Genomic DNA, 14,523 nt, shown 5'->3' with positions numbered 1-14,523 from the left:
CCACCAAGAAAAGAAAGTTGTTGTCATTTGATTTTTTTTTTTTTTTTTTTGTTGCCCTTCTGAAAGACAATGCTCTCAGTTCAGTTCACAATAACTCTTCAGCACATCAGAAAACCACAAATGTGCTCTACTGTAATTCTGGACAAGCTTTTCTCACAAAGAGGTCAGGAGCCAAAAGGACATAAGTGTTCTCAGGCCTTGAAATTACTCCTCCAGGAGAGAAGGAGGCATGCTGGGGGATCTGTCTGTATTGCACTTATATTGGCAAAGAGGCTTTCATCTCCAAGCCTGATGATCCCATACAGAAACACCCTGATTCCCATAGGTAACTCTCCATGACTTCAAAATGGTCCACAATTATACTTTCTAGTTTTAGTTAAGATTGTCAATAGATTATCTAACTTCTGAAAATAAAGGAAACTGCACATTATAAAGTGCTGTTCCAGGCCATGTCTTCAATGAAGACATTTTAATGAAATTCTGTTGAGTTTTTTTTTTTTTTTCACTATATCATCGATGATAAATACAAATGATAAAAAGAAAGGGAGGAGTCTTTTAGGAACTTAATATGCATTAGGCAAGAGGTGATAAAAATACCAGAAGGCAGCACATGACAACTTCTAGTTGTACACAACTTGTAAAGAGTCAGCTCTGATGACTGCTGTCTTATTACTTTGCATGAAAGTTTAAATACATTTTTTCCAGCTATTACCCTAGAAAATAATGAACATGTGAAGTACATAAAAAAGCAAATTGTAAAAACAGACACATATATTCACTTGTATTTCTTAGTTATTTTCAATCCATCTACATATCATTGAACTATTAATATGTAACTGCACTTAGTATACAGTAGCTTCCTAGCTCATAAAATATTGATTCTGGTTTTTTATCGTATATCTTTCTTGAACTTTGATCTTTCATACTTAGTGCTCCCTTGATGAAATATTTAGAAGCACATTTTCCATGTGAAAGGTAAATTTAGAGGTTTTTTATGGTACCCTCTGTTAATGCACCAGCTTCAACTCACAAGAGACCCAAGCTGAACTCTGTCTTGGTCACATTTAGTTGATCATTGCATTTGCAAAAAATTTCCATTCCAAAGCAACTTTTATTTTAAGGTAAAGGTTATTTTTCTTGACCCGGTTGGAGTCATTTACAACACTTTCTCACCAGGTATATTGAGAGAGACTTGAGAAGATACATCCAAAAAACTAACTTTAATAGTTACTTCCCAGCAGATAAAAATGTACAAACTATATGATAAACCAACACTCCCAACTTAAAAAACCAACCAACCAACCAAACAAAATCAACTACAAAACCATCAAGAAACCAAGAGAAAACTTTCTACATGTATTTATAGGCAGTGAATGTTATTGAGTAATTTTGTCAACGGAAGAAAAAATTACTGCAATAACTCCTTTATCAATTTTATCAATTTGAATACTTAGCATAGGAAAAAACCCCATTCTCTTGAGTTCGAGAACTGATGAAGTCTCAGTTCATAGCTCATTCAGCATACAGGATTGAATTTGGTATACAAGAACAAGAAGGTTTCAGTTAAGCTTTTTCAGGGTCTGGAGGACTCACATGGTTATGTTCCACTATAGTTCCTCTGATAGCTGAAGGTCTCTTGTCTCTACCTTGACACTAACTTTTACAAAGCTCGTAGAAGCTCAGTTAATTTTGAGACCTTTATCTCCTTGTTCTATTCGGTTGAAAGCAATTTTGGCTGAAGGCAGCCAAGGTTCTCAGGAAGAGAGTGAGATGTAGCGAGGCAGACAGACAAACACATCTACAGAGCAAGAATAAACACCTGCTTCTGTTACAGTATAGCTGTGTAAATTGAGATATGATACTAAAATCAATGCACCAGTGGATACTTAAGAAAACGGGCAATGAAAAATAAGACAATAAATCCTGTTCTCCACAGGATTGTTTTGTATTTCAAAAGTATGGCTTGGGCTTCTTCCCAAAGAGGTGGCACATCAAGAGGCCAATGGAAGTACATCTACACCAAGGCATGTAGCACGGGCAACAAACAGGAGGAGCTGAAGACACTGTGCAGCTGGAAAATTATGATCTAGTTGAAATCATATAAAGTGTTAGTTTTGCAGTTGGACTCAATGAGCTTAATGTTCTTTTCAAACCAAGTAATTCTATAATTTTGTATTGCTTATTTTGAATAAGCTGCACACAGCTCTTAATTTTAAAAAGCTGTCTGGACAGATAAAAGTGAAGAAACAGAGTAAACAGTCTAGAAATTTTCTCACTCTAAATTTTAAATTCACAAAATTTTGTGTTTAGGAGATGCTACTATGGGGAAAAAATTCTATATAAAGTGCACTGAATATTTTCAATAAGAAACTTTTTTTTTAATCAGAAAAGTAATGTGAACACAGGAGTCAGTGTTGTTATTGAGATGCAGAACCAGTTTAACTTTTAAAATATTGTTCACTGCATGACTCTCCATTCAAGCATTATTTAGGGGAATAATAAAGACTGTATCACCAAATACAGAATTTCATGGAAATTAAATGATCAAACTTTAAAAGACAATCTTCAAAGTAAAGCACATCTACCAGCCACCTAGCCATATATTTAATTCAAAGTATTTTTATAGTTTAATAGCATAAACTCATTTATCACACAATATAGCATCTGTGTTTATTTTACTGAGACAGCTGGAATGTTAAAAGAACATTTAAACTTGTGTCATACAAATGTTTTGGTAAAAGAAAAGTTAATATCTCAGACAAAACGTGACGTCATATAGTTTTTATATGTAATTTACATTCTATATGTGTTTTTTATGACTACAACAGACCTTTAAATAAAACTTAAACCAATCAAGATTTTCATTCTGCATTTTTGCCCACTTTATCAGTTTTCAAGGTAAAAAAGTTTTGATGCAGAAAAACTACACAATACAGAAGCACAGAGAACTGTCTTACCTTCTGGCTCCCTGATCTTACGTCCTGCTGCAGATTTTCGTAGCACACTCCTTCCTGAGTTGAACAAGCTAGTTAACTCATCAAGGGGACTGGTCAATGACCTTGAGTTTGTAGGGCTGTATGGAAATGAAGATGATGAATTTGAGTTCAATTTCCTGTGATTCGCTCTTGCCACCTTTGGGGAGTAAGGCAGTTTGGAGAATGGAGAAGACGAGCATCCAAGCTGAGCAGGATTGGGTCTTTGAGGTACTTTTGACAGATCTGAATTTGTACCTGCCTTCCCTGCATTAATCAGAAAACTAGTACAAGTCTCTGGAGGAGATGCAAAATGTGTGGAAGCCCGGTAAGAAGCGGGAGGTGGTACAGGAGGAGGGGGTGGTGGCAGTGGAGGAGGTGGTGTGGACGGAGGAGTCACTTTGGTGGAAACACTGAACACAATCAAACCTGGAGATACTGGTCTTTCATTCTCCCCTTTCTGTCCTTTGGAGTACTGGGGTGATAATGGACTTGAGCCTTCTGACTGCACAGGGTATTTTAGGTTGGTTTCCAAAACAGGAAGCTTTTTGACCTCCAGTGGTGTTAAAGGTGATTCATCAGAAGCAGGTGAGCATGTGACAGGGGTTGGAGGGAATACAAGAAGTGGTGGTCTGTGGGGAAGCAAGTTAGGGAAAGGGGCTGGAATGTCACATGAATCTTTGTAGATCAAAGCTGCTTGACTGCTTCCATCCAATGTTCCGTCTTCAATATTAACATATTTTTTGCTTTCAAACAATAGAGGAGGAGATCCAGTCACTACTGGAATTATTCCGTTACCATTACTTCCTTCTTCTGGTAGAAAATACTTCATTTCTTCATATACAGACTCTCCTTGTTCTGGACTCTCTGCTTCAGCAGAACTGCTTTTCACTGCATTCCCTACCATTTCAATATAGACAGGCTCATTTTCCTCCTCTTCTTGTGACATAAAGAGATTCAACACGCCGTGTTGTGGTCCATCAGTAGAAGCTGCTCTCTGTACTGTCACTGCACTCTGTACAGTGTCATGGACACCTGGTTTAACTACTGTGCTTGGTTTTTTTACATCCCCAGGCTTTTGTCCAGGTATTTCTTCATAAGAGCCACTAAGTTTTGTATTTGGACTTCGCTTTGGTTTTCTGGGAGGTATTTTTTTCATGGTACTATAGTCATCACTGTGTGGTCTTGGACGGGTCAGTACTAGGAAAGTGAAAAAAATCTGTTATTAACAAGTTAAAGTAATTTTTTTCTTACACTAGTCTAATACTGTAAGCTTTCATGTTGCTCATTTAGTTCTACAAACACAGGACTCCAACAAAAACAAATACTTCTAGGAATAAAATGTAGAATTTCCAGCTACCCGACCACAGGCCTTTGCTACCTGGATGTATAATCTGCTTTGGTAATCTCTACTGCCTCTAAAAGATGAGAACTCACACCTGAGGAAGTATATTTTGAATCCAAATGTGCACTGCAAGATCTTTAACACATGGAAATATGTGCTTGTTTCGCCTTTTACTCCAATGGAGAGGGGTATGCTTTCAACTAGGAGTCAGCACAGTGCTTCTTTGACACATATATGATTGCCAGTAACTGAAATACCCCTATGTTATATAACATCTATAGAACTCTAATTATAGGATGATATTATGCCCCTCTCTTCTGTTGTACTGCAGGTGTGGAAATAATTTATAACTTTAGGGAATCCCATAGCCTAAGGGCAAATCCCCAAGCGAGTACACATTTAACTAAACTAGATGTCTCTTCATAGCCTCCAGGCATGTATGGAGTGAAGAGACTAGATATCTAGATAATTGGTCTTTTAAGATCAAATTTAGATGGTATAAATCAGAGCTGGTTTTGGACAAAGACTCAGGAAACTGACATAATTATTGGAAAATGAGTTTAGGGCAGAGAAACTTGCCCTATTGTTTCATACATATAAGAACTCCAAAATTGTTTTGTTGAGTACGTGTATGCATTATCGTTAAGACCACACATACATATATAAATTGTTGTTCTTTCAAAACACCTCTGCTAGAACTCCTTGGTTAAATGGATAATCTCTTGCAGATTTGGACACAGAAAGATTAAATTACTAGAGACCTCCTTAAACCATACTAGTTTAAAAGTATGTTGGGCATAGTTTATGTCTCCTCACATAGAGTTTGAATGAGCAAGGAAGAGGTTAAGAAAAATGGACTTCTATCTAATGAACTGGACATGAGAACAGTAATTCTTTTGAGACAAGTAGCTGCAAAGATTTCTATCCATTGTATGCGGGACTAGGGAGTTATACAGAGCTTTAAAGTGGATCTAAAGGATCTTCCTTAATAAACCTTGAGGATCATTTACACAAAACATGACAAGTTGGGCTTATCAAGGAAAGCAGGATGCATTCCTTTCCCTCATCTTCTATCCATTCATTTCAAAGGTAAAGAATAGAACAAGTGAACTCAAAACCATTTTATGTGCACCATAATGCACTGAGACACTTTGGGATAGTTGCAGTACTTTCCTGCTAAACAAAAGTCACTGTAACCCAATTTTGGCAAAAAAACCCCAAAAAACCAAACACTGAATGCGTAAGTTTTTCATGTGAGCATAGAGAAAAAGTAGGAGAAAATTTAATGTTTAAGTCATCGAAATTCAAGATTCAAGCATTCTGTTTTAGTCATGTGAGATATTCTAACAGTTTAAAAGGTGAAATAAAATGGTTAGTGGGGTAGAATGGCTCATGTGGATAGATTACTTATTTCTAGAGAGATTTCTACAAATAGGTTTTGATTGTTGACAAACTGGACAATTAGAACACATGAGTATTATTTGCTGATATGGGAACAAATGACAAATTGGTTAATTTTATTTACTGCCACTGAAATATTTCAAGGAAGCAGGACCTCTCAAAGGCATTTGACTGTGTTTAAAAGGATCAAAGCGAGAAGAATAAATCAATAACTCAGAGTAACATTTGCGACTGTCTCTGCCTTTATGTCTAACCTTCATTAGCGGTTTCCTTAGAAGCTGCCGACAGGCAAGCACTAACAGCCTCGTAGGAGGCACTCAGTCGTGTGTTGGGGTCCCTCTTTGGTTTGGGAGGAGGCTGTTTCCTTGGTGATGGCAGGCTATTGCTGTCGTCCATGCTGAAAACAGAGTGCAGGGAGGGGGATCTGATGGATGACCCAGCCGCAGAATGCACCAAGCCATCCACTGCCATGGGGACAGGGACAGAGCTGGAGTGAAAGTGCTTTGACGTTCGACAGCCGGCAAAGCTGTCCTCAGAGACCTTCCCACCCTTGTCTTCAGCTCTGAAAACACAGAAAAGAGGCCCAGATGCATTATTCAAGCAACAACAATGAACCTGTTCATGCAAATGTAACAACAGCTTTTTGGTAAACAATCTCACAACTCCCCTGCTGTGTCGAGGGGATGTGTGTAGTAATCTTCTGACAAACAAATCCAGATCAAGCTGCTAGCTTTCTTCCATTTCCTGTTTCATGATAAATCAGGACACCGGCCCTTTTTCACACAAATGCAGCCTTGCTTAAGCAGTCTCATATTGTTGACCAGACATTCACTGAATGAATTGTTCACACTTTGATTGCTACACACAATAAAAAGCTGGGTTTTTAATCTGAATGATAATTTCTGGGAAATCCATTTTAATAGAAAGTTACTGAGGCAGCAAATGCTGAGCCTTTATCATTATTTTCTAAAAAGACAACTATAAATTCTATTTAGATAATGCAAATCTTTAAAATATAGATGACCTTTTTAACCAGCTATATTGGCTGTTTGAGCAATTCCACTCAGATGTCTTCCAGTTTAAACTTAATTATTAGTTATTACTTTTAATAGTAATTTTTATTATTATTTACTAATTTTTATTATTAGTTATGTTTAGTTGTTTCAATTACAATTCAGGTTTTTTTATTTTTTTCCCTTTTTTTTACTATTTGAATACATATTGAGAAATAACCTCCCAGCTGCTTCTGAAAAATTGATTTTTTAACAAAAATTCTTCTAACATTTTATTCCTCCAAGAATCAAAACATTGAGACTCATTTAACTTAGAATAGTAACATATTAGATAGAAGATGTCTATACTACCATTTTTCAAACAAATCCCCAAGCATTTGTCTTTTTAAATTGTATTTCTGCATGGCAAATCACCAGCAGAGCTGAAATTCATGCACAGGATATAGCCAGCTGCCCATGTAGCAAATGAAATACTAAAAGATGAAAAAAGCATGGTGCTCAGTGGATAATTTGTTTTCACTGTAATGTTTAATTACAGTCTTTCCTACAAAGGCATTTCCTCCAATATGTAATCACTGGGATATTTGAAGCTAATTAAGCAGATGCACTGCCATTTTCACTTTTATTAAAGTCACTGACAGAAGCAATGATAGCAAAGGGAGCTGTTCTGGATGAAAATTAAGTTCCTGTGGAAAAATAAACATTTACATGTCCAGCAAGTTATAGACACAAGCTTTCTATTGACACATACCGATTAACTGCAAGCGCCAACTCTGCCCATTCAGCTGTCTAAGAGAGAAATCAGGGACTCAGTTCCTAGAGAATGGCTCACCAGCATTTACTGGATTTGTAAAACAGGTACTCCTGAAAACTCTGATGTGAGTTAAAAAACCCAACATTTTCCCATTTTTAAATAAAAGCATACTCCTTACAATCAATCTACTTGTTTTAGTGAGAAATCAGAATTCCTTAGTCTGGATTTATTGTATTTTAACACTTTCCTAGCTGTTTTTCATTACCTTGGTAATTTCTCAGTGTTGGTATTTTAAGTCAGAGGATTTTTTCTTTTTTTTGTTTGTTCTGATGAAGTTAAACTATAATCTATTTATAGTAGCATTAGAAGTATTTCAGTAAAAAATAAGTGTCTCAGAGACTTGAATAAGTTCTAAGCTCAGTGCCCCCTGAATAGGATACAGTAGTCTCCTTAAGTTTTGAGACTTAATTACCTGATATACAGGGAAAAAATATGACCTAATATTGATTTGGGATGAGCATATACTTGAGAATCCTCTTGCAATTCCTCAGTCATTTTACGGTATTCTAAACAGGGAAGGAATTCACAAAAACTGAAGGGACTCATGAATTCTTCACAGCAGGCATTTCTCATCTTACCTTTTGTGGCCTTCCTCTGGCCTGTTCCTAGCCTCTCCCTTTTCCCTGTGGCAAGCAGCATTCACCTCATTTCGGAGCCGGTCATTTTCCCGAGCAATGTCAGAGGCATTTTGAATCACCAAGTCATCATATGTTTTCAGTCCCATATCCTCAGCATTCTGCAAGAAGCTTTTGATTGAGGTGACCTCTTGTTGTTTGATGCTCATCTTCTGCAGCAAGCGCTGGCGAGCTAGAAATCCTCTTACAACTACCATAGTGGAAGGAGAAAATATGGACCAATGAAAGACAACTAATTGGGGAATTAACTTAATATCACAGTGTGCTCTGCTGTAAACATGAGGAAGCCAAATTCAGTCAGTATCTTATACAAATTTAAGAAAGAAATCTAAAGGCATATAAATTACATAATAAAATGGAACTCTTTCCATTTTATACTACCAGTGCTTAAAACAAAGTAGTGACAGTAAATTCCTAAATTTGAGCTATCATAACTCAAAATGTTTATTTTCACTCAATGTTATTTTTTATTACATTACAACATAGATGTAATAAAATGTATACATCTAAACATATGCATAATGTAAGATGCATACATAGATGTATACTACAGATGGTGAAAGCATACAATTACACTGCAAAGGCTGAAAGATAGTTTGTTTCAAAATAAAAACCTGGAGAAATTAATTGCAGTGAATGCAATTAGGAATTAAATGACTGTTGTTGGTCAGCTTTAAAACATGTTTTAAATGTTTCAATATACCTAATACCCCATCAAAATCACAACCAGCTCAGGATTATTTTTTGTTTGACTTGAAGACCTTTCACTACTCATTTCCTTTCAGCTAAAACAATTAGATTAATTTAATGCAAATTTCTCAAATGTATCTGTCACATCATATTTGCATTTTTCAGTTAAAAGTTTTCATCGACATTGCATCAGATTCATGTGTCTATTAGACTTTTTATTCACACTCTTTGTCAGCTTTATGCTGGGAAAAAAAAATTAGTGCATCTCTTATAATAGCTTTCTGTATCACTTTCCTATGTATGTACATTCATTACAACAAATCCTACCCAAATACCACCCAGTACCCTAGATTTTCTGAAATATAGTTGATCAGAAACACAAGGCATAGGGGCCTCTGTGGCCATAATAAATTTGGTACCATTTTAATCCCAGTGCCTGCAACAGGTGGTGTCAATATTCTCTGAAACTGTGTTTTGGCTTAGAATAAATATACTAACTGAAAGTACTGTGTTTGTGTGAGTGTTTGTTTTGTTTTGTTTTGTTTTAATTTCACAAGACCGTGTTTCTTTCCAGATCTAGAACCTCTGCTGTGTATCTCACAGGGAAGAACCTGTCTTTGAATTATTTTTCTGTTGCCTTAAATACCCTTGGTTTTCATCACTTAACATGTATCAAAACCAGGTCAAACTTCATCATTGCTTCTTATGAATTGCTTCTTCTCTTTGGGGTCAATTGAAAGCTTTTCAGTGAAATCGGCAGACAATAGCCTGTGTAAGATGTTTGTTTGAGTTTGGGGGAAGATACTGAGAATGTTAATTGTAGGATAAAAAAGGTAAAATGAATTAGGTATTTAGAACAATATAGTTAAATTTCAGAATTAGGATCACTGCAGAACAACATTAAATGATGAAGAGTCAAGCTGAAATAATCTCAAGGAAAAACGTCAAAGGAAAAAAGATACAATTAGTCTTCTATGAATATAAAACATTAATGAATAAAATAAACAGCTAAAGCACAGGGTGATGTAATGTGATTTCTATTGTCTTCTAGTGCCTTGTTTTGACATTAAAAAAAGATATCTTTTTTAGAGATGTTCAGTGCCCAGCTGACAAGATATAAGAAAGGCTAACATGAACATACTGCTTCAATTCAAAATTCTTTGGGTTTGAAAATCTTCAAATTCAGCTACTTTGAAATAATTTCTGATAATAATTTATGATAGACAGCTTTGAAGGTTTATACTTTTATAATCACAACCAATGAATGCCTTTAATTACAGTCCATAAAATCGGACTTCTTTAAACTCTAAACGATTAATGCACTTCCCCAATTTACTTGAAAAGGAAATTTATAGTACAGTTATTGTTGAGAATTTTATGAGAGTATTCATAATAAAGATGTTACTGAGTCTCAGTCTAAGGGTTACTGTGGCAAAAATAATGAATGCATGCATAGAATATTATCAGAGTGCACTGCTCACAAATACAAAAATTTTGAAAAACTTAATTAAAAAAAATGCTTTTTCCTAAAATAATCTCTTTAAACCAATCTTCTGCAGAGCAAAAATAGTTAAGGACCAAATCCTGGGTGATTTTGGGAAAAAAAAAATCTGTGTTTTTGAATAACATTTTTACAAGAATCTGTGTGTCTGTGTGTGCTATTAACTTGACAGAAAAAAAATGGGTAACACCACCAAGGTTGGTTAAAATAAAGAAATAGGGAGATCAGTTCTCTGACTGGCATGAATGAGCAGCTTAGAGTAGCCTGCTAGAATGGTCCAGTAAAATGAGATCTAGTAGAGCTAATTGTAACATTTAGAGACTGTACAGTTACTCTGAATTATGCACTTTCACCAAAAGGAAGAAGAAACATTCAACAAAGCTTTATTAGGAAGGGTTGGCAGATAGACATCCCTCTTTTGCACACATTTTCATGAACTGACTACTTCGGGTTTTTCTTTAAATGATAAACATTTCTCCACACTCCCTTCTCTATGATAATAATTTGAAAGATTTTGGTTTTGGTTAAACACAAAACAATTTTATAACCTAAAAAACTGCTGTGAAATGAAACTGTCAGCTCCTAGACTTTTTAGTGCTCAGTTTCATCTACTACTGTTGGGTACTGGGTACTATGATCGCCTTGTGAATTTGCTCCTTATTTATGTAGATCTAAAATAATTCTCACTTATACAAATTAAAATAATTGAGATTAACACCCACAGGGCAGAAAAATATCTAGTGTTTGAGAGTTCATCTAAGGATGAGGATTAGAATAATCAAAATTCAAGTAGACCATGGATCTGGATTATGTGAGAAATTTATTAACTATTGTATATACAATGTATTCAAGGTAATTCCTCATCTACATGAACTCTGATGGAAGAACCTCAGCATGATTTCTCTTTCTATGGGTACAAACAATTTTTGCAGTGACTTAGGTCAAAAAGTATTTGTAGTTCTCATATCTGCAGGGAAAAAAAAGGAGAAAGTCCCTAAACTCACAGATGCATTTATAAGTAAAAGTATTTCTACAGATGCTTTCACTTTAGTTTGACTCCTTTCTTTGTTTGCGTAAGATAAATTTCAAGATACCAGAAAGGACTTATCTGGTTTTCTTTGTTTTGGGTTTTCCCCCAAATCTAGGAGAAGGGATTGCTAGTAAGATTTGAAGTACAGAGAGTAGATAGTAATTTTGGGCAAGACCTGTTTCCCCTAAAGCTAAGCTCTTATCTAGGCATATGATGCTACATTTAAAGCCTGACACAGAAATTAGAACCATAGAATCAGAATGTCCTGAATTGGAATTGGAACCCACAAAGTTTATCAAAGTCCAACTCTTGGTCCTGCAGAGGACACCCCAAGAGTTACTCCCTGTGCCTGAGAGCCTTGTCCAAACGGATCCTGAGCTCTGTCAGGCTTGGTGCTGTGTCCACTTCCCTGGAGAGCCTGATCCAGTGCCCAACAAGCCTCCAAGTTTCATGATGATCCTTTGGGCCCAGTCACTGGTCACGACTGAGAAGAGATTGGTGTCTGCCCCTCCACTTTCCTTCATGGGAAAGCTGTAGGCTGGTAAGAGGTCTTTCCTCTGTCTCCTCCAGACTAAACAGGCCAAGGGACTTCAGCTGCTTCTTGTACAGCTTCCTCTCAAGGCCCTGCACCATTTTCATAGCCCTCCTTTGAATGTTTTTGAACAGCTTTATCTTTTTGTTATATTGTGAATTATTGACTAGGTTGACTATTATTCAATATGTTTTCAGAAGAGATCTAGCTTCCAAAGTCCTTTGTATGTAAAGAGTGAGGGGATAAAGGTGCCTTAGGACTGACACCATTATTCACTAAGCATCACTATATCAGTGTAAAGTATATGGATACCAGTTTTAAGGTAACATAAGAGCAATCTACTGGTACCCTATTCTATTCCAAATCTGCCAGACCTCTTTGGCATGCTAATTCTACAAGTTTACAGTTGCACCTGTTTGCAAAAGCAGCTTCTTTCATGAGCTAATGACATGAGGTCGATGTCTAACTACTGTTTATTCATCCAAGTTCCTGATTTTCTCAGGTTTCCCAAATCATAAAAATATACAGATGAGCCATAGCTTTAAACACATACTTTTGGCAAAAATGGCTTTTCAAGTTATCCTAATTAAGGTGGATAGAAGAAAAACCAAGGAAAATATTTTGTAAGGAGTCAAGAAGCCCTATTATGTTCATTCTTCAGGCAGACTTTGGTGATCTGTTCTCTTACTTCTGCAAAACATATCTGAGGATGTTTTAAATTTTGGTGTAGGGTTATATCGAAGCATTCTGTTTGCAAATTGGAATCCAAAAGGTAAATATTTCCTTTCTTTGATAAGTCAGCATAAGAAGGGAAAGAGGATAAATTGTTACTGCTTTTCAAAATGCATAAATACAATAGGGTCATTTGCATTAAAAAATCACGCCCAAGTTACAAACTCAGTTGAACTGCAGTGTGTTACCTGTCATTCTCCATGTTCATTTCTGAACTCTTACCATTTGGATTTCACTTGCTTCAGGTTTTCTCTTGACTTCCTCTTTTTCACTACATGCTTACATTGAGGAACAGATAATTAAAATTAAAGGGGTTTATATTTCCTAAGTCTGCAATGTTATGTGTCGGACAAAAAAAAAGATAAAGTTTTGTCATTTTAATTTCCTTTAAATAGTAAAAATGCAGATTGCAGACATCAGCCAATTAGGTAAATAATTAATAGTGTGAAGGAATCTTCTTCAAACAAAGCAATATTCATGTTTTTAGTAGCTATTTGAGAGTTTGATAGAAAATGGAGCATAAGTAACAGGAAAACAGGAGGCAGTGGATGGTACCTCCCTTTAAAAATATGCCAAAAAACATCAATGACCTTAGAAAAAATGCAGGCATAAAATGAGGAAAAATACGGACACCTAAACACACTAACATATTAACTGTTTTTAGAGTTGATATATTTGAAAATATTCTAATTTTGTACCACTGTTACAATATTTGATATGCAAAAAGAAAGTAAAGGTGATATTAATGCCTTGAAAAATCACTGAATTTACTCTAAAAAAGAAAATATTCAAGATCCTCTAAGTTTTAATTACATTCAAGAGTTTGCCATAAAATCGTGTTTGACAGACAGAAAGTGCAAGAATCGCCAATGCTAATATCATCTCAAAAATCTGTGTATATCTGTAGGGAAATATATAAAATATAGCAACTATTCAAAGTGGAAAAAATCTCTTTGTTATGTGATATTCTGCTCCGTGTACAAAGCAACAGCTCAGGAATACTTGTTCTGTAACGGTTACCTTTTTGGCAGGTGATAATTTTCTTCTGAAGCTGAAGGCACAAATCGTTGAGATGGTCAGCTTGCCAGTACTTAAGAAACACTTTTCGGACTCCTATCTAGAATACAAACAGCAGAGAAATAAGGCCAAATCAATGACAGGTACATAGAGATTGCATGTTAACAATCCAACAAAGGGTTGAAGTAATATCTGCAATTTAGGAACAGTACAATGCCAATTCTTTAACAGAAATGCAGTTATCACTTGGTTGAATAAAAGATGTATTTGTAAAGGATGATCAAGCTGTCAGACAGATAGTTCCACTTCAGTTCTAAAAATATCCAGAACAAATAGTTCAATCTTCAAGTTAAATAAAAGTTAGGGAAAAAAGCATTCTGAATCTAATTACTCTAATGTGTTAGACAACATAATAGAAAATAAGGTTTAGTTCTTATAAGGCAGAAGGGCACGTGCATGGAGAAAGGTGACAAGACAAACCCATGTGGAACAGAAAATGGTGAGATAACTGCCATCTGTGGAACAGGAAGAACTTAATTCAAGTTGGAGGATGGGAGAAACTCACTGTCATTAGTGACAATGATACCGAATATCCAGTAAAATTATGAATTCTAGGTCCCAGCCTTGCTTACTGAAGATATGCTTTGGATCTCCTTTCAGGATCAAAACCAGAGACAGAGGGACTCATTTGTGAAAAATAATCTCCTAAGTATTGATTCTGGTGTTGTGTAGTATCCTGGTTTAATACATCTAGTTCTTTAAGTAACAATCATTACATTCTCTCACTCCTTTAGAGACAAATTTAGCTAGTTAGACCAAAAGATAACACCTTTCTTTTGAT

General features: G+C 35.7%; 1 protein-coding gene across 1 annotated transcript in view; it reads right to left on the bottom strand.

Annotated features, from left to right (window-relative positions):
- MYO16 (myosin XVI) overlaps positions 1–14,523 on the bottom strand; it is a gene marked incomplete at its 5' end in the record, with an annotated part of 289,157 nt that overhangs the window by 33,123 nt on the left and 241,511 nt on the right. Inside the window, 4 exon segments of the mRNA XM_083883531.1 lie at positions 2,958–4,172; positions 5,973–6,280; positions 8,124–8,370; positions 13,686–13,776. Coding sequence (XP_083739657.1) covers positions 2,958–4,172; positions 5,973–6,280; positions 8,124–8,370; positions 13,686–13,776 — 1,861 coding nt within the window.

The sequence above is a fragment of the Zosterops lateralis genome (assembly GCF_965231275.1).
Source record: "Zosterops lateralis genome assembly, chromosome: 2".
Taxonomy (NCBI): domain Eukaryota; kingdom Metazoa; phylum Chordata; class Aves; order Passeriformes; family Zosteropidae; genus Zosterops; species Zosterops lateralis.
This window is presented reverse-complemented; position numbering and strand designations above follow the sequence as displayed.